General features: G+C 44.6%; 1 protein-coding gene across 1 annotated transcript in view; it reads left to right on the top strand.

The window, feature by feature from the left end:
* LOC127007024 (uncharacterized) overlaps nucleotides 1-26,858 on the top strand; it is a 112,519-nt gene that overhangs the window by 73,509 nt on the left and 12,152 nt on the right. Inside the window, exons 4-9 of the mRNA XM_050877504.1 lie at nucleotides 4,481-4,675; nucleotides 12,170-12,322; nucleotides 13,414-13,565; nucleotides 16,126-16,273; nucleotides 23,568-23,698; nucleotides 25,869-26,028. Coding sequence (XP_050733461.1) covers nucleotides 4,481-4,675; nucleotides 12,170-12,322; nucleotides 13,414-13,565; nucleotides 16,126-16,273; nucleotides 23,568-23,698; nucleotides 25,869-26,028 — 939 coding nt within the window. The remainder of the gene's footprint in view (nucleotides 1-4,480; nucleotides 4,676-12,169; nucleotides 12,323-13,413; nucleotides 13,566-16,125; nucleotides 16,274-23,567; nucleotides 23,699-25,868; nucleotides 26,029-26,858) is intronic.

Below are 26,858 nucleotides of genomic sequence, written 5' to 3'. Positions count from 1 at the left end.
AAATATTCTCTCCATCTTATCGCGTCTTCTCTTTCTGCCTTTTTTCGATTTTTTTCTTCCTATTTTTCTCTTTCTATTTTTTATCGCGTTCCCTTCCCCTTCTGTTTTTAATCACCACCGGTAACAGTTTTCTCTGCACCAATTAAAGAAAAATATCCCACAACACACACACACACACACACACACACACACACACACACACTATACTTGAATCACCGTAGTTATCTCCACCATTACCATTAACAACGCCCACTACTACGAGTAACGCATGAAAACGAAACCGTATTATAAAAGTAAAAACAATAATAAAAAAGAAAACACGAGTTGCCAGTAACCATCACCAAGGGACACACGAGGCCACTTTCGAAATGTAGGAAATTGCAGCCGAGTCTGACCTCTCATAAATCTTGAGTAAGCCCGCCTCGTGTGTCAAGTTAACTCGCCTCCTGTGATCCTAAGACGGAGGAAAGTGTCTTCGAAGTTACGGTGACGGCGAAGGGCAATGTTTCCAACCCCTCACGTTCCTCATTCATGGCGATGGAAGTGGACACTACAAACCCCATAATTTATACTGGGAAACCGACAACATACAAAACTGTTACGGTGAATCTTGGACTGATATAATTCGGATCCATATTAAGACTGCTTAGTACTTACCGCCCGGAACTGGCATATTAAAGTGTGCCGAAGTGTTGATGCAGACGGAGTGGTCCCGCCCGTTCTGAGGCACAAAGCTTACCCTGAAGAGAAGAAAATATAAAATGCAAATACACTGAAATAATAAATGATATTCAAAGGAACATTTTTAAACACGAAAGTTGATTAGAGTTAAGACAACTTTAAAAGGAGTTGCACAATATATAGAAGGAAAAAACAGTAAGTTCTCTCTCTCTCTCTCTCTCTCTCTCTCTCTCTCTCTCTCTCTCTCTCTCTCTCTCTCTCTCTCTCTCTCTCTCTCTCTCTCTCTCTCTCTCTCTCTCTCTCTCTCTCTCTCTCTCTCTCTCTCTCTCTCTCTCTCTCTCTCTCTCTCTCTCTCTCTCTAGACACAAAAAATGACACGTCTGTAAGGGTGATGTGCTGTACTGGGTTCCGCCCCGCCGCTGGTCGTTATGAACATCACTGCCAGCGTTTTACTCACACTCAAGCAGTTGTCGGAACGTGAGATGGATTTTCATGAAGCAGAAACATTCATTAGTTTTTCTTTAATGTGAGTACACTTAAATAGTATATATGGTACTTCAGTGTACTCAACAATGAATATTCGTTTAAAATGCATATCACTAGTGGCGGGGTTAAAAACACAATGTAAATGTTGACTTAGACTGGATTATCTGCATGAATCCAACGAGATGTTTAATAATGATAACGAGCGGCCAGGCATTCTATTCTAGACTGGGGTCAGGTGGGCGCACGAAGGGAACTATTGTACAGAGTGCCAGACCCCCGGGTGTGACCACCACGCCGCCGCCCCGACACCTGCCCCCACGCGGCGCCGCTGGGGGAGTGTGGGGCGGCGTGATGATGTGTGGATATTTTTATTGCTTGCATTCGGGGAAATCAATTGTAGAACCACTACCAATTAATTACCCGAGTGGTTAATTTTTTTTTTCTTTTACGTCTTGGCCTATTGCGCCGGCAGGCTTCTTCCCGGTGGATCCTGAATTCCTGATGGTCGGTCCAAGGCTTCTTCCCGGTGGGGCCTGATGGTCGGCCCAGCCCGTTCTGGCGCAGGCGACTGTTTATAGTGGCGCCATCTTGCATTGGCTCATGCTGCTCTCCCGGAGCTCATCTTTAATCCTAGAATCTAGAGTCCGGGTTGATAGGTGGTCTTCTGGACAGCATGTGGGTAGTTTTAAGCCACTCGGCGGCGGCTGAAAAATCCCAGCTTGGTGGCACCGGTCGGGGATTGAACTCGCGTCCTCCTCCCCACATAAAGGCTTTTCAGTGTCGTGCTGAGATATGTGTTAAAACCGATGTGTTTCGCGAACCATTTTTAAAGTAATCAGCCGGAGTGTGAAGCTACCAAGACTTTTTCTTTTATCTTGACTTTACATACGTAATAAAGAATTCCCGAATAAGCTTGAATATATTTTTTTTACCCCCAAACTTTTTCCATTAGCCGAGGGTCACGCGTCGGCGCCTGCCCCTCTCACACACGCCCCCAGGGAAGGTGACGGGCGGCCAGAAGGGCCCTGGTGCACGAGTCTGGTGGGCCGCCGCCGCCACCTCCCCGCCACACGAAGTTAGTCATTCTCGCCACTGCCTCGTGCCGGGCGTCGCCTTACGTCCCAGACACGGTAAAGGACGGAAAGCACTCGCCTGGAAACTGGTTAGCCATGCTTTAACAGTATTAAACCATTAGCCTCAGATGCCGGATAATGACCGCCTTAATGAGCAGGTGAGATATGTGAGGCCAGACCCTCCCTGCCGACCCTCCCGTTCACCAACCTGGCTTTCCCTTACCTTTCCCTTTTCTCCTATATTCTATTAAACCCAATCCATGCAAGCTAGCCGCCCTCCTTTGGATCATTAGTGTGTGCATCATTTTCATTCAGTCAAACTATCTCCGTTTATTATCTAGTGTCCTTACTTTATTATCATTCTCTTTTCTAACGCTTCTTTCTCCCACGATGATAATTCTTTAAGACTTACGTACACTACCCTCCTGATCACTAGTGTTTAAGTTATTCTCTTTTTTGTACTACCGCGTTTCCACTCCTTTCCTCTCTGCCTGCGTTGCTAGATTATCGTACTCAGCCTCTTATATTTACCAACTTCCGACCCAAAACTATCTCCTGGGCCCCAATAACTAGATTCATTTATATTCATCGTTAAAATAGTTAATTCCTGATGTTTCTTGGCAATAGTCAGGCGTCAGAAACCGGTAAATACTATGCTCTGAGTACGATAATCTGGCAACGGTCCTCTCTGCCCCTCTGGCTTTCGTGCCTGTGCCAAGCGTGAGCAGGAGGCAGGAGGATAAATCGAGGCTGGCGGGTGCGAGGAGCAACTCTGCACCTCGAGTCAGATTAATGGTATTCAGTTTAATTACAAGTTTGACCTCTAAACAAGTTCCGATACTGCGCGCGGCATCTCAGGGAAGGCGCAGGCAGGGACGGTAAACGACGTGGAGGAGTAAGAGAAGGAGGACGAAAGGAAGGAAAAGAGAACGAAGACGACGTGGAGGATTAAGAGAAGGAGGACGAAAGGAAGGAAAAGGAAGGAAGACGACATGGAGGATTAAGAGAAGGAGGACGAAAGGAAGGAAAAGGAAGGAAGACGACATGGAGGAGTAATAGAAGGAGGACGAAAGGAAGGAAAAGGAAGGAAGACGACATGGAGGAGTAATAGAAGGAGGACGAAAGGAAGGAAAAGGAAGGAAGACGACATGGAGGAGTAATAGAAGGAGGACGAAAGGAAGGAAAAGGAAGGAAGAGGACGTGGAGGAGTAATAGAAGGAGGACGAAAGGAAGGAAAAGAGAAGGAAGACGACATGGAGGAGTAAGAGAAGGAGGACGAAAGGAAGGAAAAGGAAGGAAGACGACATGGAGGAGTAAGAGAAGGAGGACGAAAGGAAGGAAAAGAGAAAAAAATCACAGGAAAACGAAGACAGTGGAAAAGAAAAAAATGAAGAAAATGAACAAGGGAGAAGTGGACGGGAAGACGCGGAACAACGAATAAAGTGGAAGATACAAGACAAGAACGAGGTCAAGGTGGAAGAGAGAGAGAGAGAGAGAGATGAAGTGACTAAGAGAGAGTGGAGGAAGTAATTTGAGCAAGACTGTTGTAGTGGCGAGGACTAAATGGCATAATGGAACGAAGATGAGGAAGAAGAAGAAGAGGAGGAGGAGGAGGAGGAGGAGGAGGAGGAGGAAGGGAAGAAGGATGAATCGCCTACGCTCTCTTCCCCTCTCTCTCTCTCTCTCTCTCTCTCTCTCTCTCTCTCTCTCTCTCTCTCTCTCTCTCTCTCTCTCTCTCTCTCTCTCTCTCTCTCCTCCTCCTCTCCAGCCCGAAGCGAATAATGGAGCAAGGCGGCGGAGGATTTAGATTGACTCCTTATGCTGGAATTACCACTTGAAAGGGGAATTAGAGGCACCAAATGGGAGGCTGATTCTCTCTCTCTCTCTCTCTCTCTCTCTCTCTCTCTCTCTCTCTCTCTCTCTCTCTCTCTCTCTCTCTCTCTCTCTCTCTCTCTCTCTCTCTCTCTCTCTCTCCATCTATCTATCTATATCTATCTGTATTTTTGCTGTCCCTTATCAATTCTCCCTAAACAACAAAGGATGTGACGCCACTTTACGAATCAAAGAATCGAAACCCGTATCAAAAAGTTCATCACGTTAGAATTACTATATATCATATGGATCGCAATTAACGCCATGATGCTAAAAAAAACGGAGGCATTATTAAAACGTATATCACATCTTTTTTTGGTGCTTAATGACTTTTGTAACACTATTCCTCGTCTTTCTTTTCGTTTCAGTCCCGCCCGGGCCGCCCATGATCCTGTGGGGCGGGCGCGGGGTGGTGGACGTGGTGGGTCCGCTCGGGGAGGGTGAGAGGGCGGAGCTCACCTGCAGGAGTAAGGGCGGGCGGCCTCCCCCAATGCTGTCCTGGACGAGGAGGGGCCAGCGCCTGCCCCTGCTCGGCACCAACACGTCCTCCTCCCCAGACGCAGGTAAGATAATAGTAATAGTAATAGTAGTAGTAGTAGTAGTAGTAGTAGTAGTAGTAGTAGTAGCAATCAAAGTGTGTCTAGGATATGTGTGTAGTGTGTGTGTGTGTGTGTGTGTGTGTGTGTGTCATGTAAAATCTATCTATATCTAAACCTGAGTGTGCATGTGTATGTGCGTGCGTAGTTTCCTCCTTGGGCACAAAGAGCAACAGGTGAAACAGGTGCAGACTGGAAGCCAATTTGACGGATAATACCAAGCTCGTTACCTGCGAGTACACGTGGCACAGTGCTGGAGGAGGAGGAGGAGGCAAAATAATGAAAGAGATTGTTAGCTTAAGGACGGGGAGAGGAGTGAACAGAACCGAGTGCGGAGGGAAGGGGAGAGGAAGATTAAGGAAGGAGAGGAAGGAGAGGAAAGAAAAGGGATGAGAGGAGAGAGGAAGGAAAGTTAAAAAGAGGAAAGGGCCGGTAGGAATGGGAGAGGTGGAGTGGACCACGAGCCCAAAAGAAAAGAAGATAAAAAAAAGGATAAAAGACGATCTGTGAGGGGAAAACAATTAGGGAAAAACAAAGAGGAAATAGGAAAAGAGGGGAGAGGGAACACACTGGATAGGGAGAACGTGAGAGGATTAGAGGGGAGGAGAATGAGGAGTGGGTTATGATGGGAGTGGTGAGACTGGAAGGAAAGGGGGAAGGAAGGGTGGGGAGGCGGGGAATAGCTTCATTGGACTAATTAATGGCATGGACAACGAGAAAGGGAAATCAGTGCGTCCCGTCCAAGGCAACGCATCAAAGCCCGCGAGTGATTATTGAGCGGCGTCAACTTAGATTGTTCTCGTGCAGGCATTTCACTTTCCCTTCCCTCGGCTATTATTTTCCCTCCTTTCTCTTCCCTTCTGTATTCTCGTTTTCTATTGATCTGTTCTGTATCCTCGTTTTCTATTGATATCTGTTCTGTATTCCCGTTTTCTATTGATGTCTTTTCTCTATCCTCGTTTTCTATTGATATCTGTTCTGTATCCTCGTTTTCTATTGATATCTGTTCTGTATTCCCGTTTTTTATTGATGTCTTTTCTCTATCCTCGTTTTCTATTGATATCTGTTCTGTATCCTCGTTCTCTATTGATATCTGTTCTATATTCTCGTTTTCTATTGATATCTGTTCAGTATCCTCGTTTTCTATTGATATCTGTTCTGCGTTTCCGTTTTCTATTGATATCTGTTCTGCATTCTCGTTTTCTATTGATATCTGTTCTGAATTCTCGTTTTCTATTGATATCTGTTCTGTATCCTCGTTTTCTATTGATATATGTTCTGTATCCTCGTTTTCTATTGATATCTGTTCAGTATTCTCGTTTTCTATTGATATCTGTTCTGAATTCTCGTTTTCTATTGATATCTGTTCTGTATCCTCGTTTTCTATTGATATCTGTTCTGAATTCTCGTTTTCTATTGATATCTGTTCTGAATTCTCGTTTTCTATTGTTATCTGTTCTGAATTCTCGTTTTCTATTGATATCTGTTCTGAATTCTCGTTTTCTACTGATATCTGTTCTGAATTCTCGTTTTCTATTGATATCTGTTCTGTATTCTCGTTTTCTATTGTTATCTGTTCTGTATTCCCGTTTTCTATTGATATCTTCTGAATTCTCGTTTTCTATTGATATCTTTTGAATTCTCGTTTTCTATTGATATCTGTTCTGTATCCTCGTTTTCTATTGATATCTGTTCTGAATTCTCGTTTTCTATTGATATCTGTTCTGAATTCTCGTTTTCTATTGATATCTGTTCTGAATTCTCGTTTTCTATTGATATCTGTTCTGTATCTTCGTTTTCTATTGATATCTGTTCTGCATTCTCGTTTTCTATTGATATCTGTTCTGTATCCTCGTTTTCTATTGATATCTGTTCTGTATCCTCGTTTTCTATTGATGTCTGTTCGCCTGCCGCCAATCAGTAACTTTCTATATTTGTCTCCCTGGCTGCCTGTTTCCCTTTCCCTCTCTCTCTCTCTCTCTCTCTCTCTCTCTCTCTCTCTCTCTCTCCCAGGTCCCCTAAAACACACATACTTTAACTTGGACGCCAAAAGTCAAGTCGAACCCACAAACGACTTTACGATGCGTTTTCTGAGGCAAGATCAACACGCCCTTAACGGAGGCAAACACGAGTCACTCCCCGGGATAAAAATGTACCTCAGTCTTTGCCATGCGTACACACACCTCCCTTCCGTGTACACAGTCATCAGAGGGTACACGTACACACACACACACACACACACACACACACACACACACACACACACACACACACACACACACACACACACCGTGAGAAAGAGAGGCCTGGAAAGTATTGGACACGATACACTACTATCTCCCTCATCGTGTGAAGAGGCTTACAGACAGGCCTCCTCTTCCTCCTCCTCCTCCTTATCCCTCTCCTCCTCCTCCTCCTCCTCCTCCTCCTCCTTTTGATTCATTTCCCACGTATGGTCAAAGACTTGATAGTCCTTTCGGCTAATTTTTTTTATTTTTTACTTTGTGGAAGAATCAGGTTGGCGGAGTTCCTCCTCCCCATAGAATGCCTTCATTTAACGTAGGTATATAGAGCCACTTTGATGGAGAGGCACTAGATAATGAGAAACGTTAACATAGGACACGAAACCTGATATTTGACATTTGCCATCGCTATCAAATAAGTTAGCTAACCTTCCGAGAGAGATTCTACTCACGTCCACACTAACCACTTCGCTGCTCTGCTTTTCCTACAAAAAACAACTTCCTTTTGTGAACGAAATCTTGCTGAACTCAATCTCTCACCTGGAATCATCTAACTTGTTACCATGAACATGAAAAATAAATAAGCCATATAAAAAATACTGCCAATTTATTTTTCCTCATGCACTTAGTTTTAATTTCATAATCTCAGCCTCAAGCCGCGCTCCGAATACTGTCACGCAAAGATCGTTTAGGTACAAAACCTTTTTATTGCGACAGAGAAAGACAGGACAGACACACAGGCAGACAGAGACAGAGGGAGGTGAAATAGATCACAGGTTATCTGAAAAATAAGTTAGGAACGGCACGACCGACTTTTGCAGCAGCTGCCGCCCATAAATCTGTTCAAGCCTTTGTCAGTGCCGGTGCTGGAAAAAGTTGGGGCACAAAGGGAACAAAGAAACGTCCACCACTGCCACGACCGTGTTCAAACAGACATCGAGCCATTTGCACCAGCACCTAATTAACAAAGATCAAACACAGCACTAAGGCAAATCACTTCTATCAACACTGCAACGAAATCCTAAACCCGTAACACGAACCTTACAAAAGAAGTCAGGAGATACTTGCTCAACACTTTATACAATGGGATCAAAACAGCTATTCATGCCAACTGTTTACAAAGAGATTCACCCTTTATACCAACACCGTGCGGAGGCTCGATGCACTTCACAAAGATTATGTCAACACATTGGCATTTGCTTTCAATATTTCACTTTTACTGAATCAAGTCCACCACTACTTCTGCGAGTCCCCCACACCCACACGCACACCTACACAATGCAAACAACTAAACGAGGCCTTTGAGCTCTCCATTGACGACAGTGGCAAAAATAAGTTTGTTCATTTTATGCCGTTAACATGACAAAATATGAAGTCGAGTGAGCAGTAACCCTCGTGCAGCAAGGCGAGGGAGGAGGGGAGAATGCAGTTAGTGCGTTAAAAGGGTTAACAGCGCAGCGGTGGAAGATGGAAGTGCAAGGATCATCGTAGCAGCAGCAGTGAGGGACAGACGAGCAGACCCATTAAAGAGTGCAGCTAGCGACACGAACAGCTTTCCACGGTTATGCGTTTGTAAATGTTAGCAAATTTAAGGGGTTGCATTTTCTTCACAAATTGCCGTAGCTCAGGAACTAGAGAGGCAAGAAACTGGTCTAAAATAATGAAGTCCTTGAGAGCAATGTATGAACCAAGCTAAGAAAAAATGTATGAAACTATAATAATTGTGTGTTTCATGCATACAGTAAAATACTTAAAACAAAACGCACAGCCAGTGGTTACTTCTTTGATTTATTTCCCTCCCTCCCTCTCTCTCTTTCTCTCTCTAACTGACGGGTACAAGCTGTGCAGTAACGAATGTATGACGCACACAACAATAAATCTTCGCAGCGGGCAACACGCACAGAAAATACTGAGATGAGGCCAATAATAACGACGAGTTGAAAGCCTCGCGCGTAACTCTTAAAAATTATAAAAAAAAGAAACATTAACGAGAAAGAGGGCTTTGAAAATGTCTGGCCCATATAACGGTGAAAAAAATCTGTAGGGGGCGAAGGGGAGGTATTTTTTTTTATAGGAGTTTGTTGCTTTTTATTCCTTAGTGGCGTTGAAAACTGTTCCAGCCTGATGTGTTGTTCGTTTTATTTCCTTTGGTTGTTTATACTCTCGCTCTTTTGCCTCGTCCATCCCTCCCTTCAGCACTTCCACGACTCTTCTCGATGATGCCGGAAAATGGCCTTTTTTATTTACTATATGGACACACACACACACACACACACAGACACACACACACACACACACAGAGAGAGAGAGAGAGAGAGAGAGAGAGAGAGAGAGAGAGAGAGAGAGAGAGAGAGAGAGAGAGAGAGAGAGAGAGAGAGAGAGAGAGAGAGAGAGAGAGAGAGAGAGAGAGAGAGAGAGAGAGAGAGAGAGAGAGAGAGAGAGAGAGAGAGAGCAAGTCACATACATAAATACATATACTTACACATACACATTTGTACACATTATGGAACGTTAAAAATAATGAGGTGTATGTATGCCGTGAGGTTGTTAATGAATTTATACTCGGTAAGGCCATAAGAACGTTCTCCAATACCCTTCGAGTCCCGTAAATGCACTTGAATACAAATCGACGCATTACTCTGGCGTACGTAATAACTCCCGTGCGAAACGCTGCTCGGAAACGTACATTTGAAAACTCTTCCTTGCCTCGTGCGGTTGGCTGCCAGACGGAAGAAATTCTAACCGCTGAGTGACGGTTTCTCTTTTTATTTCATTCACTTTTTATTTTACTTTATTTGTGAACGCGGAGGTAAAAATGTGTGGACCTTTTTCCTTTTTTTAATCTTTTTTCCCATCCACGAAACAGGATTTTCAGGTGTAGTATTTTTAAAGCATTTTTTTTATATACCGGAGGACTTTTTTTTTTAACTGGGACTGTATTTTCTTTCAACTTCTCGTTCTGCAGTCCGATCCCCTTTATTCACCTCAAACCGCGTCCAGTCCTCCTCACCCTAATGCACATGGAATATAACAAAGCGACATTAAAGAACGGTGGAAATAATAATAGTAAAGTCTTTCCAGTGGCTGTTACTCGATGCGCCAAAAACAATATGCATTCAACAATTCCGAAGGTCATTCTCGCCCCATTATATTCTAGGAGAGTTATTTTCGTACGCTCACTCTCCTCTCTCTAATATTTTTTTTTATCTATCGTGTATCTTTTATCTTTATTTCTTTCCTAGGTTTATTTTTATTTTTCGTCCTCCTTATCTTCCTTCTTCCCTAACCTAACCTGACCTAATCTAACCTTCTCTATCCCTAACCTAACTTAATCTAATCTAACCTTCTCGTTCCCTAACCTAACCTAACTTAATCTAATCTAACCTTCTCGTTCCCTAACCTAACCTAGCCTAATCTAACCTTCTCTTTCCCTAACCTAACCTAGCCTAATCTAACCTAGCCTGTTCCTTCCCTAACCTAACCTGACTTAATATAACCTTCTCTATCCCTAACCTAACCTAATCTAATCTAACCTTCTCTTTCCCTAACCTAACCTAGCCTAATCTAACCTAACCTGCTCTTTCCCTAACCTAACCTGACCTAATCTAACCTAACCATCTCTTTCCCTAACCTAACCAAAGCTACCCTAATCTAATTTTACCTAACCTAACACAACTGATTTTCTTTGCTTTTCCATTTCATCTTTTTTATTTCATATTTTAAGTCTATCATGTATTCTTTTATCTTTACTTATTTTCTTAGGTTTATTTTTATTTATCCTCCTTATCTTCCTTCTCATTCCCTAACCTAACCTAATCCCCTCACATACATTCTTACATCTAATTCTCACACGGGTTTTCTTCCTTCCACTCCAGTTCCTCCTCCCCTTCACCTACAAACGAGATAAACGTAGATGGCGTTGTTAGTTTAGGAAGGGATGAAGGAAGGATTCGTATGCATGGTCCGCCACTTAGCGTTGTCTTTCAAACTACTTTTCTTGTATAAAAACTTCCCCTCGGTGTGTGTCCAGGTCTGCCGTATACGTCTTTCTCTTCGTGTGCCTGTTTGTTTGTCTCTCTTATAAGTTTTCCTTCTCGTGTGTCTCTGTATGTCTGCCTAATGCGTCTTCCTCCTCGTGTGTGTGGGTGTGTGTTTCTTATTTTCGAAAGCTCGTCGTTATTTTTTTATATGAAAGATAAAATTACTCTACATATGGAGTTCCCTGTAGTTTCGAGCAGATATATCGAGTAGAGAAAAAAACTTTCTTACATCTCTGTTGAATACCAAACTTCACTAAAAACAGAGTGAAATTCTGGTAGGCTTTAACGAACAATGCCCGAGAGAAACTAGAGAAACAAGAACTCGCCCTAAGTGGAGTCGATAAAAGAAAATGGGCATTATGTGTTGTTGGGGTGGCTCAATCAACTACTTTGCATAGGACATTTTACCCTTTCATTTCCTTACGTTCCTCTTTCTCTAGACTAAAGGCCCCAGGGCACCTTTATACTTCCAGCAGCCAGCCTGCCCTTAATTCGAAACGACTGAGCGTGCTATGCTTCGAGTGAGCTACGATGCACAAACAAATTCCCTTTTACACTGTATTCTATTTCGCAAAGGCTTTGAGTCCAGGGCGACAGGGCGCGACTGTTTACCGCGCGTGATAAAGTTTGCCGCATTAGCTGAGTCACGCGCGTGATCCAGGAGCAGGTGTACACGGGACGTTTTTCAGTTGGCTTTACTACCAATAGTTTGGGGAACAAAAGCCGCCTGTCACTGCTGTTTGCTGTCCTTGCTCTGCCGTGTTTACCCCGCACGTGTGTGTGTGTATGTGTGTGTGTGTGTGTGTGTGTGTGTGTGTGTGTGTGTGTAATAATAAATGGTTCATTCAGTGATTGGCAGCTATCTGGCTGAAAATATACAAAATACAAATACGAAATATAAAAGAATAAAATGTGTGTGTGTGTGTGTGTGTGTGTGTGTGTGTGTGTGTGTGTGTGTGTGTGTGTGTGTGTGTGTGTGTGTGTGTGTGTGTGCATAGAAAATGTCTGAGATTCTTTATCGTGAAATTATGACAACAATTAATTCATCCATGTCTAACAGATGGCAATCTCCCCCTCCAGTGCGAGTACCACCTCGGCTAATAAACCGCTAATGTTGACCGCACGGTATCTTAGTGTAATGATTCATGAGTGAAGTTTATTTTTTTTCTCTCACGCAGAGAACGCTGGGGTGGAGGCGCGCGTGGCCATCGTGGGCAGCCGGGACCTCCTGGGCAGCACGCTGTCCTGCCACGCCCACATGCCCTCCCTCGCCCAGACCCTCACCACTGCCCCGCAGGTCCAGACAGCCTCCGTCATCGTCAACGTCACGTGTGAGTACACAGGGAACACAAAGATACGTGCAAGACACAACAGGCCAGACAGACTGCCATGTCTGTCTGGGGTCTGGGGTGGGATACTCACCAATTTTCCTTCCCATCCATAAATATACCTAACCACGAATACATTTTCAATAGAGCTTGCATCAATTATGAGTCTGCTCAGTTTGTCACTAATTTACCATCCTATTTGTGAACGAATTGCCAATCTCCTTCCAGAACCCGAATTTATCCAATTATAGATGTATTATGGCAACGAAACCTAAAAAATACACAGGAAATTGGACAATGTTATTAAAAGAACAAGGCATCCATAGAGGACACTGCACCGTCAGAACCGCCAGGCCTCGCGCAGACTAATAGGCCTAACAAGCCTCCAATGCTCGCTGATATTCGGGCCCAGCACGGATGCTGCTTGATGCTTACTTCCATTAAAAGGAACTTACGCGGTCAAGGATTACTCTCTTTCTCTGTACACACATACACCCACACACGCACACCCACACCCACACCCACCCACATCCACACACACACAGTGCCCACGCCTTATTGTGAGCGGCTTTTCAGAAAAAAAACTCCGTTGACGAGCAGCACCCAGCAGTGACAGTCGTGGCAGGTAATAACGTGCGAGAGATCACTGGAAATGCTTGTAAACAAAATACCTTCAGCTGCGGGGGACGAGTTACGGCTCACTATTCATTACCCGGTGCTGGAAAAAAATCACCCGCGCTACCACTGTGTTGTTGTTGCTTTAAAGCGAAGCATCGTACACCTTCTGTTCCCGTATGGTATAATCATGTATAAAAAAGAAAATATTCGTCTTTGTGAAGATACATGAGTGGAAGGGAGCTTAACAGTGATGACCAATTGATCTGTGCGCCTTCTTATGAACTACAAAGAATATATAAAATGTTTGCGTCGTGGTTCTGTGCTGCATTTTGTGGGCATAAACAATTTAATCATCTTAGTGTCTACATATATCTCTATAGCCATCATTGAATGTCGATCTTTATCTATATATCTATCTGTATTAATTCAACTATCTATCAGTTTATCTATTTATCTATCTATCTATTGCTTCACAGTGCCGCCGGTGACAGTGAGGATCCTGAGCCCCGGCGCGGCAGCCTCGGCGGGCACGGAGCTGCGACTGACCTGCCGCGCCGCGGGCTCCCACCCCCCCGCCCACCTCACCTGGTGGAACGGCCACCAGCGCCTCTCACCGGTGTCCTACGCAGTGAGTATGGCAGGACAAGTATAGCGGGAGGGAGGGTGGGACGGGGAAGAAGGAAAAAAATGTGTAGGAGAAAATAAGAAAGGAGGAAGGGAAAGAGGGCTGAAGGAAGAAGAAAAGGAGGTGGAAAGGAGTTAGTGTGAAAGGGTGAATGATTACGCTAAAATTATTGCTGAGTAAAGTGAAAAAAGAAAAGTGGAAGATGAGGGAATGGCGGAAGAAAAAAAAAGTGAAGTAAGATGGATAAAAATCGACATCTGGACAAGACAAGGAAGCACAAATTTCAAACCCAGCACAAGTTAAATGAAAATACAAAGAGATAGTGGAGTGAAGCGGAGTTGAAAGACAGACGTGAGGATGGAACGGAAAAACAGAGACGGGAGATGAAAGAAGGAAGAGCTACGGAGGGGCATGAGGGACATCACACAAGAAGCAAAGACCGGGGAGTAGAGTTCCGACCTATGCGGAGTGCGAGCAGGTCTGTAACTACGAGAACGGCAGAAGTTTGTCGGCGAAAAACGGAAAACTGCCGGATTAGCGAGTAGCGAGGATAGGGAAAGTTGAGCAGGGAAAATCCGAGTCCAGCGAAAGGAAGGAAAGAAAATGGGAATATGAAGGAAAATGGGAGGAAGAAGGTATCGACATTTCCTTCTTAAAGACTTTTCTCTCTTTTACGTCCATCTGGTGGTAACGACACATGAAAGATGGAGGAAAGAGACGGAAATGTGTGAGAAAATAGTGGGATGGAAGGAGAGCGGCTAGGACAGGAAGCAAGAAGGAGGAGAGAAAGAGAAAAGAGAGTACTGTGGAAAAAGATTATGTGGTGGATGGGAAAGTAAAGTCAGAGGTTGAGAAGAAGGAAAAGAAGAGGAAAGCAGAAGAGAGGACAAGTGCATGGTGGAGCAGGTAGGTAAGGTCAGTTTTCCATATAGACAGAGACAGGGAGAATAAGAGGAAGGAGAGGGAGAGTAAAGTAGAGTACGTCGAGTTGGAAATAAACTGAGTAGAATAGAAAGTGAAAAGAGGAAGTGGAGTAAGAAAAGGGTTGAAGATGATAGGGAGCGAGAGAGAGAGAGAGAGAGAGAGAGAGAGAGAGAGAGAGAGAGAGAGAGAGAGAGAGAGAGAGAGAGAGAGAGAGAGAGAGAGAGAAAGCCACAGGTGCGCAAGTCAGCTCAAAAAGTTTATGAACGTGATTTTTCTTTTCTTTATGCCGCGAAAAGAAAGAATAAAATATATCTCGCTTCATGTGGGCGAGATGAAACACTCCGCCTCACACTCCCGGCCAAAAGAATTTACTCCTTCACTCATCCCTCGCACCATTTCCTGTCTACTATGCAACGAAGGGAAACTCCTTCATCCTCATCTTTTTACATCCCCTCGACTTCCTCCTCCTCCTCCTCCTCTTTTTCCTCCCTGCAACACTCTCCTCTTTTTTCCTCTTCCTCCTCCTACTTATCTCAATCCGGTCTTTGTCTTCCCCTCTTCATCTTATATTTCATTGCCGCTTCTCTCATACCCCGTTACTATAATATTCACTATAATGATAATTTAACGCTGGTAATGACAGTGGCGACATCATTATTTCTATTATCATTTATATTATTGCTGTGATTGTCACCGTTCTTGTACGTACTTTAAGAGAATAGATTACATATGATACTGACACAGATAATAATAATAATAATAATAATAATAATAATAATAATAATAATAATAATAATAATAATAATAATAATAATAATAATAATAATAATAATAATAATAATAATAATAATAATAATAATAATAATAATAATAATAATAATAATAATAATAATAATAATAATAATAATAATAATAATAATAATAATAATAATAATAATAATAATAATAATAATAATAATAATAATAATAATAATAATAATAATAATAATAATGTTTATAAACGATACAAAGTAATAATGCCCGCCAGGAGGTTCGTCATGCCTCTCCTGATTGGTTGGCTTCATCTCTCGCTCTCACGGGGTTGTCTGTCAGTCACACGCTCTCGATACTTGTTCATGTAATTTGCGTTAGCTCACATTTTATAAAAGAATTTCGTTCTCGTTCTTGTCTTCTTTTTATATAAGCTGCTGGGCGAAATAAAATGATTGTTATTATTATTATTATTAAAACGTAAGCAGTGAATCTAAACTCTACGGATACACCCAGTCATGTTTACATTAAATATTTATTTTTCGAATGACTCTTGACAAACATTTGTTCTACAATCACTGTTAAGTCGAATGATATCAGCCAGAACTGTCTATTTTGCATAAAAGCTGATCTGAGGCTAATAATGTAGTAGAGACGCGGAGCACGAGAGCATGTGGCTAACAGATTGTCTCCGTGAATGCCCGAGAGGAATCCAGCCAATCAGAGACAAAAACTGACCAACGCTACAAAGGGGACAGAGGAACACTTCGTTTGGCTAGACCATAGTACGAATTTCTACTATCTTTTGCTCAAAATAATGTTAAAACACACACACACACACAAAAAAAAAAAGATATAGAGTGAGTTGCTTTGTTCTCCTCGCCCCCAGGTGGAGGCGGGAGGCAACGTCACCAGCGCCACGCTCACGCTGCTGGTGAGGCGGGAACACAATGGGGAGACGCTTACCTGCACCGCCTCCAACCCCGCCCTGCCCGGGGAACGCCACCTGTCAGACTCCATCAAGCTGAGCGTCTACTGTGAGTAAAAGGGAAGCTGTGCAAGGGGGAGGGGGAGAGAGGTCATGCCTTTTATGTCAGAGTGCGGGTCGAGGGAGGTGATTTACGATTGTTGTGCGTCTGTTTGTTGTGTGAGGAGAGGAGGGTGTTAGGACCAGAAAGAGTATGGAAAGCAGGAGTGGAGATAACAGAGATGTCAGCTAGACCAAAAACGCAGAAGAGGAGGATGCACCTGCTAAGCCAGCAGCAGCACCACCAAAGCAAGTGAAACCTGCGTCCTGTCCGATCCTTTTGTTGTAGGGGTCTTCTGCTGTGTTGTATTGGTGTGTGTTGTATGTGTAAGGAATCAAGTCTGCGTGAGCTAAGGAAAATGTGTTAGGATGTGTTGGTGTATAGCGTGAGGGTGAGAGGAAGCTGTGAAAGGCGGGAAGATAGGTGCGTCAGAGCGTGTTGCTTCAAGGGTAAGGCGGAAGGAAGCAATGAAGTTAGAGGACAGAATAGAGGCGTCGACGTGTTACTATATGTGTTGCATTCTGAGAGGGACACTGCCGGTACTCTTTTCTCGAGATACTAAGTAGGGCACAGCACATGCTTACACTATAGAACGTAAAATCGTTACCCACAGCGGGCTTTTTAGTATTGGACTTTGATTTTTTTTTTTTTTTTTTTTTTTGCCCGTGAGCTGCCTCTTGACTCTAATAAAGAAACAAATAAACAGCATCTCACATAGAGTCAGCACTGGGCAAAGCTCGTCACAGCACAGCTTTAGTTGGTCGTGCACAGCGAGCACGCCAACACACGAGAGCAGCAACATGAAACGCCTCAACGAAGCCGCCGCTTTGCCCACTATTGTGTCGCTTTTCGCCCGGCGCCTCTTAACGGAACCCCGCAGAGCTCCGGGATGCGGGAAGGCCCGAGGCTTTCCGCGGCCTTTGGAGTAAACGCTGTTTATCCCAAAGCCTGAGGCACGACACGGGCGGCTCAGACCGGGCCTTCTGCACCAGACACCGCGCTCCTCTTGCCCAGAGCTACGTTAAGGTACAAGAGTTCAACCCGACCTCATTTTTTCAATAGCAACGGATGTACTTCCCTTCGCAGCTTTATCACAGAGCGGAATCTGCCCTGTGGCCTCCCCAGCTATAAGGGAGTAGACGGAGAAGCAATAAAGACACACAAGGCTGGCAGGACGCCGGTGGCAACGCGTGTTTTATATTGTTGTGCGGGGAGCCCGAGCGAGGGGTGAGGAGGTGCGGGGCTTGCGGTGGGGACGAGGAAGGGAGAAGGGAGTTTATGGGTAGTACCGGATGAGGAAGGCTTGTGGTAAGGGAGGAGATGCAAGATACAAAGACCAAAAAGGGAGGAGAAGGAGTGGTGAGCACGGAGAGAGGGAGACATGTACTCACGGCAAGGAGGGAGTGAAAAGGACGGATCCTATGGTGGGAGAGAATCCAAAACCGAAAGTCTTATATTTGAGCATATCAGTAAACAAACTAAACTGATCCCACTACTCTTGAAAAGCCAAGAGAGCAACATGACAGCACGAGTTCATGTGAAGGAAAAACGTGGAGTTGGAAAATAATAATCCTCTTAAAGACTACTCATAAAATTATATAACTCGCACCCTTCCAACTGAGCAAGGGATTTCAGTGTGGGTGTGGGAGTTGATCTCCGACCCAGGAAATTCAGAAACGTTATTCATTTGTTGCAAAGACTTATCTGCTAATGAGAAACAAGAATACCAGAATTTTATGTATACTGTGTGTGTGTGTGTGTGTGTGTGTGTGTGTGTGTGTGTGTGTGTGTGTGTGTGTGTGTGTGTGTGTGTGTGTGTGTGTGTGTGTGTGTGTGTGTGTGTGTGTGTGTGTGTGTGTGTGTGTGTGTGTGTGTGTGTGTGTGTGTGTGTGTGAAGATTTGAACGTAGTTTTAAAAATATAAACACTTGCTTGCATAACTGACAGACAAATGTGAAGATCTTGATCAAACACACACACAACACAGACTAAAGCAGATACATTACAATCGCTGGTGCTGCCACGATCACTTTACGTATTAAGGTTGTTGTTGTCTTTCCTAAGCAGGACAAAGGAGCGGCGGTGATGTCGGTTATATATAATTCATTAGCATGTAACAAGCAGAGGGAAAATCATAATGTAATAAATAAATCTCCACTCTTAAGCGTTAAAAATGTGGGCGTATCAAAGAAGAATACAATCTGGTGAAGCTGAAACACTTCCCGCGATGAGAAACAAATAACTTAACACTGAAGAAGCCCACTTAAGCGAAACTAGACAGGAGTAAACACTCGTTCCCTAGCCCGTGTTTCCTTCACCACCTTTCATCACTTGTCATAATGTCTGCACACTAAAGGCAATGTTATATCCTCTCCCTGCGCCCCGAGTGTCCGATTACATCAGCGTTGCTCGCGAATGGGCGTAAAAGTGATCAATAAACTAGAGGTAATCGACAATATCATGACAGGTACCGCATCAACCACTGGGAACGAGCAGACGCACTGTGGCTAATACTGGCCGACAATCTCTTCCCCCTCAACGTTTATAATTGATATGTATTCCGATTGATTAATTCCTCTCAGCCTTTCTGTGTGTGGCCCATTAATCTCCATTTCATCACTAGTTCTTCTATGCTATTTCCCGGCCCCTTCTGTCGCTGCCCTTCCTCAGTCAGCCTTGCCGCCCTCCCTCTCGCCCCACACGGTGCCCTCCTCCGCCCCGTCATCAGTGTGATCTTATTTCCTGTTCCACTGAGGGAGAAAAAGATAAAATGGCGAGGGTAAGGGATGGTGTGTGTGTGTGTGTGTGTGTGTGTGTGTGTGTGTGTGTGTGTGTGTGTGTGTGTGTTAAAATGTTATTTTCTCAAGGAATGCCAAGAACTAGACACTTAATTCCCCACTTCGAGCCACACAGGGCGAGGGGGGGGGGGGGAGAGGGGGGTTGCCGGGGCTATGAGCCACGCTGAGGAGTCAGGTCATTCTTTATCAGTTTCCAAACTCTCCTAAACCTTTCAGAGTCAAGGATTTGCCACTCACTAAAATAAAGGAACTTGAAACCGAGCAAAGAAAAAAAAACTCAAAGGAAACGGAAAATCGTATTTCTAAACCGTATTTCCTGAACTCGTACGACGAGGAAAGTTGGACGCGTCGTAAAATAGCGGATCTTGGGGCACGTGGGAAAAAAATGGCAAAGAATTATTTTCCGAATGCCATAAAACCTAAAATGCTTCAGTTTCATACGACTTTTACCCCGACACTTCAAATTAAATCCTTGCCCATGATAGAAAGAACGCTGCTAAGAACGCACCCACAAACACTGCAAATCTCCTTCGATGCTTAATTTGGCCCACTACTGTAATTTTATGTCCGTAAGGCGGGTAAAGTAACGACCAACCATCAACGAACGAGTGGAAAATGCCGAATAAACAAAACTAAGCTACTTCACGCTGGAAAACAATCACTAATAACTTAATATACTATTGATAACCTCGGGGGCACTTACTTCCCTCGCTCCTTTCCCCCCGCCGCCAACAAGTTATCGAAACATTTCAGTGATTACTAAACCTCAGTGCATCGTGTCCGCCCCTGCTCCCTCACGCCTCAGGATGCCTCGACGCAGCGCCGCCGCCACCGCCAAGTAATCTTAATAGTGCCTCCAGGGAAAAGATCAAGGGTGAAAGAGGGCGCAAGGGTGTATGAATTCAGTGTTATATACAGATTGCTTTTCCTTTTTCTTAGTGTGTGTGTGTGTGTGTGTGTGTGTGTGTGTGTGTGTGTAATATGTAAAGTTAATGGAGGCACATTCTTTTTATTATTCTGAGGTGATAATCTATATATTGGAATAAAATAGGATGCAGTCCGACGAAATCTTTGCCTCTTCGACTCTTGTAAAGCACTTCTGCAATATGAATTTGAAAACCACATATGTAAAATTAAATAATGAAAAATATTTATTAAACGTGGCCCAGGATCTGTCGGCCGGGCTGGGGAGGGAGTTCCATTTGATGTCCATCTCTCCAAGGCCCTTAAAGTTACCAGAATAGAATGTTGATTTGAGGCGCAGAAGGCGAGCGCTCAGCATGAACAGCAGCTTCTGGTCAGGGCTGATGCCGAGGAGATACATAGGTGCGTTGCGGGGTGGGGCGGGGCGGGGCGGGGCGACTAGTTCACGCGTTCAATAAAGGCATATTGCAGCGAGGATGGCGGGGGTGTTCACGGGGCGTTGCTCAGGCTCACTCTGCGCCGAACGGAAACACAAAACTCGCCTTCAAAAAGTAGGTCGAAACGGTCCGACCCACTATGCAAGGCCACGGAACGCGACGCCCACTCGTGTGTGTTGTGATGGGAGTGGAGGAGGCGGGGAGATGAGTGGAGGGGTGTGATGGAGTATAGATGGTCGGGGTGTGGAGAGGTGGTGAGTGGAAATGTGTTGGAGTGTGTAGTAATGCACAGGAAGCAGCGCCGAGTGTGGGGGAGGCACGGAAGGGTAAAAGGAAAGCGTAGGAGGGTAGAGAGAGGCGTGAATTGGAGTGGAAGCGAGTGGATGGGCGCCACGACAAGGGGAAAGGTACAGGAAGCAATCATGGAAAGCATAAGGTGAACACATAGAGCCATATTCTTAATGAAATCGGCGCCCGAGCACACATGTTTGACAAGGCTTTCGTAGGAGTTTTGGGCATTTCCAGAGGTAGTTTAATGACCTTGGCCCTTTTGTACCATGAACCTAAATGAAACCCCACTCATTAGAACCCGACTTATATCCTTTTTAGCCTTTGGAAATAGTTGACGTGAAAGGCGGAAGCGTCTGACACTACCAACCATATTAAAACAATGGCGTTCAGACACAGCAGACTTTCGCTAAAGACAATACAGGAACTCTGATTTAAAACTCATACAATTTAACAATGTATTTCGAAAACTGTGTATCGCCCGCCATACTGGCAAAGGAAAATTGTTTTAAAGTTGGCTTCCATCATGAGTTGTCAGTTCTTTGTCGAAAAGGGGCCTCACCACTCTACTGGCAGACAGGAACCAATATATGGCCTCTATTGGAAGCAATCATGCTATAACAGACCCTCTGGGGCACTCTCTGGACCGACTCAAGGTCTGCTCTCTAAGAACAGGCGGGTTTTTATGTGGCCGCCCTGAGTCATCGATCAATGCAGTTTTTTCCCTAGTTCGCCATCCTTTAATCCGTTCTTATCGGAGGTTCCCAAAGTAATAGTTTTTCCTTGAACGATATTACACCTTTCCCCCCTCGCACAATCTTGCTAACAGACTAACAAACAAACAAAGACAAACAACACAGAAAACTTAACCTTCCGTTTCCGTTACAAACCCAGGTTATACTTTATGAAGGAAAAATACTGATACAAACTGAACGCCAGAGTTCGCTTTCATGTTCAAACAAGTCCTGCATGCTCTTCACTCTTTAATGGAGTTTTGGAAATTGTTTTAATCAGACAAACAAAAATACTGAATTGAGTGCTCAGCGAAATGAAACACCAAACTCATGTTGCTTGGCCCACGTATTTACTTTTTAATATTGCTTGTCAATGTATTGGAGGCTGTAATAACACGACACTTGGGCAAGAAATATATTAGCGCGGAAAACACCAGAACGTAACGCCAAATGAAGTGCAGATAAAAACAAAAACAATACTGGAACCCGAGAGGCGACACACACACACACACACACACACACACACACACACACACACACACACGTACAAACATACTTTATCTACGTCATTGTTCAAATTGCATCCTTTCACAATTCGTTTGCTGTTCTGTGTGGACGAATTTATAGCCTCCTCGTCATTGGCAGCCTCAGTGTTTGCTCTCTCTCTCTCTCTCTCCGGCAGTGATGTAATGAGAAAACAGGGAAAACAAATTAAAACTAAAAGTACGAAACCAATTATGTTCACTGTCACGTGCAGCCACGCCAGACACTTCCCGGCTGCCTTATGGTGATGCCAGGCGCTGAGTTAAGGCTGAGGTGGTGATGGTGGTGGTGGTGGTGGGGAAAGATTTTTAAGTAGTGTTACAGCTGAGGTGTTGAAATATCAGTGTGATGGTGCGGGAGGCTACTTGGTGGTTTGCTGTTACTGTGGGTTTAAGAGGTTGAAAGTGTAAAGGGTGCTGGGTGGTGATTTGCGATCCTCTTTCAGCAATGCGACTAAATAATCTTGTGTGGCGAAGCTTGGTGTTGCTTTATGTTCTAGTGCTTGATGGAGTTGGATGGTGCTGAATGGTGCTCTATGATGGGGCGTGGTGTTGTCTCATGTAGTCTTTGGAAGATTAAAGAGGATGGCATAGCACTCACATAAATGAAAGGGAATTAAGAGCACTGGGTCTGGGTTCAACGAAGTTTAATTTGCATGGTGGACCCCGCGCCTGTTGGCTGAACGTGAAAGAAGAAGGGCTTTAACAAGTTTCCGTTCGGTAATTTCTTAACAGTCTGCCACCGTCTCCTCAATACATCTTTAGCAGCACACAGCCGCGTACGTCGTGCTGGTTGAATCACACGGGAGGCAGAGACGTGCTCCTTGGCCAGTGCCGGGGCCGCGCCGTGCCTCAGCGATTCCCTTTCATTAGTTCCGGGAGAGAAAAATGGCGTGGCGATGCGATAATAAAAGATCGAAATTGCTGCAGGTACAAGTGGAAAAATGTGCGGAACATTTATGATTTAATGACGGAGGGGAAGCGAACGCTTAATAATACTAAAGGAACATTGTAGCTTAAAAGTTGTAAATGTGTCTGCTGTGGGTCCGTGCAGTACATTTTTATTTTCAATTTTATAGTGAAGATGCTCATATTCATGTACAAGTGTACAGATTCATTAATGAGTTTAAACGCACTAAAGGTAACCTAATGATGAGCCGCCGCTCCTCGGTGTGCCGGCATCGGTTGGGCTTTAGTGAGACGCAGGACCACCGAGCACGGGCGTCCAGAGAAGGAAAAATGGACACAATAACTCCTAAGTGCCTGAACACAAGATTTCAACCGATATATTTCATGTGCAGGCTGCGCCCCCCCCCCCCAACCACACACACACAGTCACTAAAGAAAGAGTAAAGGGCAACTACTTAATGCTAACTGCTCGTGTAATGGTAAAAAAAAATATTCTTTATTCCACTCTGAACTGCCTCAAGTACTGTCAGGGAAAAGCCAACCCGGAAACAATAAAGGCGATAACTGTCCCGCTCTTAACGACGCTAATTTGTCAGGATCAGGGACAAACGAAGCCTTACTGATGGTCCTCCTCTCTCCCTCCACCTTCCATCCTTACCACCACCCCAACAGACGCCCCCGTGGTCCGCCTGTCCATGGGTCGCTCCGTCAACCCCAGCAGCCTGAAGGAGGGCGATGACGTCTACTTCGAGTGCAGCATCACCGCCAACCCTCCGTACAAGCGCGTCATCTGGTACCATAACGTAAGTAATACACGCGATGCCACACTTTACTTCCTCTATTGTCTCGTCCTTCACTGCTTTTCTTAAAGTTCCCCGTGCCTCCGCCCTTCACCTGTATGCTTGTATATATTTCTTTGTCTCTACACTGTGTTTCGTTGCTGCATTTCCCTCTCCTCTCCTGCCCTTCCGTCCCTCGTTGCCTGTATCATCTTCCTCCTCTCCCTCCGTCTCTTTCCCAGTCAGCGCATTCATGCCTATATAATGATAATCCGGTCCCTTCGCTGAATCAATATCTCCTCCATCCTTTCATCGCCCCCTCACCCCTTTCTTGCCAATATCAAAGTATGCCAGTCACTGCACTGCATTTCCTAGGTTTTATTTTTATTGAATTTTTTGCTTAATCTCTTTACGTTATCATTTCGTTGCTGAATTTATGTTTATCTTGTCCCCTCATTGTAATTTAAAGATGGTTCTCAATCGTCTCTCTTTCCTTCGCCCTTTTCTAGACATATCCTTTTCTTTTCATCATTTTTTCTGCCTGTTTCTGCTCTTTTTTCCTAGTTATCTCTTGCCTTCATTTTTTTCGTTGTTCTATAATTATCGTTCATTTCCTTTTATAGTTTTTTTTCGGCTCCTCCGCTCATCATGTCTTCCTGTTTCTCTTTTATACTCCTTTTCTTCTCTCGTAATCTCATGTTTTCTACTCGCGGGTTTCCTTTTCTCTGATTTCATTCTTCCCCTCCTCCTCATGAAGTTACGCTCCTCCTCCTCCTCCTCCTCCTCCTCCTCCTCCTCTTTTAACTCCTTTCGACAACATTCCTTCACGGTCGACTCGCCCTTTGCATTTTAGTGTCCTCTCCCTCCTCTCTTTCTCACGACACTAATGTTTATTTTCCCCTCCTGCGTTGCCTTCCCCCAGGACACTCAAGACACTCAGGACACTTGCCTCAAACTGCTCCGCCAACACCATGACACGTGACGCCTTCAATCTTTCTCCTCGTCTTCGGTGTTACCTCTTCCACTTTCCTGCCTTATTTTATTTTCCACTTATTTTTCGTTTCAACGCTTTCCTCTTCCACTTTTTATTACTTGTTCCTCTCTGAATTATCATAACTTTCGTCTCGTCTTCTCTTCACCCCCTCCTCCTCTTCCTCGTCATTCTCTCTTCTCCCTTCCTGTCCCTCACTCATCTTCTAATGGCTTTCTTCTTTCCTCTGGTCAAAAGTCTTCTTTACACACTTCGCTTCAACTTCATCATCATCCGTCACTTTTTACCACCTTCAGAGGCACTCCCGACACCTTCCTCGTTACCCTCTCTTGCTTTCTTCCTATGTTTCTGCCTTCCTTTCCTTTCCTCATTCTCTTCCTCGTAGTTCTGGTCTCATTATAGAATGGAATGTGTTGGAATCTATGCAAAGGAGGATGACAAAAATGATGATGAGCTCTGGTGCGGCAATTAAGAAAAGGACGTCAAGTTTTACGGGAGATTGCACCGAGACTCTTGCACCTTCCCTTCATCATGCCCCTTTTATTTCTCCTCCTCCTCCTCCTCTCCCACCTCTCCGCCCTACTTTCATGTTAGTGGCCCGCTGTATCTTGCTCATAATGACGTTGAGGTACGAGGCAAAGTTTTGTTCTCACTTCTATGTTTGTCGCCCAGGGTTCAGCTTCTGCCTGCTGCTCCTCTCGTCGCTGCGTCTCAAATTTTCATCGATTTTTACGATGCTCTGCCCCTCTGTAGAACGTCCGCTTTACTGCTCTCTCTCTCTCTCTCTCTCTCTCTCTCTCTCTCTCTCTCTCTCTCTCTCTCTCTCTCTCTCTCTCTCTCTCCAACAATGACTTCAGCATCTCTCTGTCTCTCCTTTCAATGTACCCTTGTAACAGAACCATATCCTTACCCTACACTCCCATTTCACTCTCTCCTCGCCTTCGTCATTCCTCCTATTCAATTTCTTCTTCCTAACAACCCTCACCTCACCTCACAATAATGCTATACCCCAGCTTAACTTCCTCTCTCATTCTAGTCCTCCCTTTCCTCTCTCTTTCCTCCTATTCCTCTTCTATTCGACGCAGCCTTGACCTAATTTCACAAGCAGGTTAAGGTTACAAACACTTCCATTGTTAACGCGTCTCTTCCTCTCCTGGACGCGGCGCTCACTCACCCCGCGGCTTCCCTTCCCTTGGTGTGCAGGGCGCGGTGGTGGCTCACAATCAGACCTCGGGCGTGATCGTGAGCGGACAGAGCCTCGTCCTGCAGCACCTGAGGCGGGAACACGCAGGGACGTACACGTGCGGGGCCACCAACCACGAGGGGCACAACACGAGCAATGCCGTCATCCTGCCCATCAAACGTAAGTGCTGGTCTCTGTTTCTGTCTGTCTATCTGCCTGTTTTCTTCTCCACTCTCCCTCTCGACAATGCTGCAAGACTCCTTTTCCCTCGTCGATAGAAATCAAGGACGCATTAACGCGGGGATCAAGTCAGCCGCTCTTCCAGGGGACACAGCTTCCATTTGCAGAGTTTTATTGAGTTTGCCCGAAATTGTAACACATTGGTTTTCCTCCTTGTGTCTGGGGAGGCGTTTTCTTCCGGCAATCGAATCAGCAGGCGAGGCGGCGCACTGCTGGGGCGAGGCGCTGAGTGTCGGGGGTTATTTCAGTCACGGTGTTTCAGGGGAGAGACAGAAAGACAGACGGACGTGGCGCCTGTTGCATAGCTCTCGTGCCAGTGGCTGCAGTGCTCTAATATACATCACGTCATTTTTCATGTAAACGTTACTTATTTTTTCATGTTAACGTTACTTATTTTTTCATGTTAACGTTACTTATTTTTTCATGTTAACGTCAAAAACGGGAACATTCGAATTTACATCTAACGTGGCAAATCTTTTCGTTAAATTTGCCAAAAGTGAGACTCTTTAAATCCTCTGCATCTCCTTTATTGAAGAAAAACAAATAGAAGAAACGTGTAACTCAAACACGGCGACTGTTACGGTGCTTCTGTTACTATTCCTAAAACTTTCATTTCTGGACTGATTTTCTGATTTATTTTCACCAATATGATGATTATTTTAGAGGTAATTTAATACTATACTCGGGTATCTGTACGTATTTCTGTTAACTTTGTATTTGATACCAGTAATCGGTGTTCACTTTTTTTTTAAAGGATATGAATCTCTTTA

This window comes from Eriocheir sinensis, chromosome 34, assembly GCF_024679095.1.
Source record: "Eriocheir sinensis breed Jianghai 21 chromosome 34, ASM2467909v1, whole genome shotgun sequence".
Lineage (NCBI taxonomy): Eukaryota > Metazoa > Arthropoda > Malacostraca > Decapoda > Varunidae > Eriocheir > Eriocheir sinensis.
Note: the sequence above shows the minus strand (reverse complement) of the source record. Positions and strands in the feature narration are given on the sequence as shown.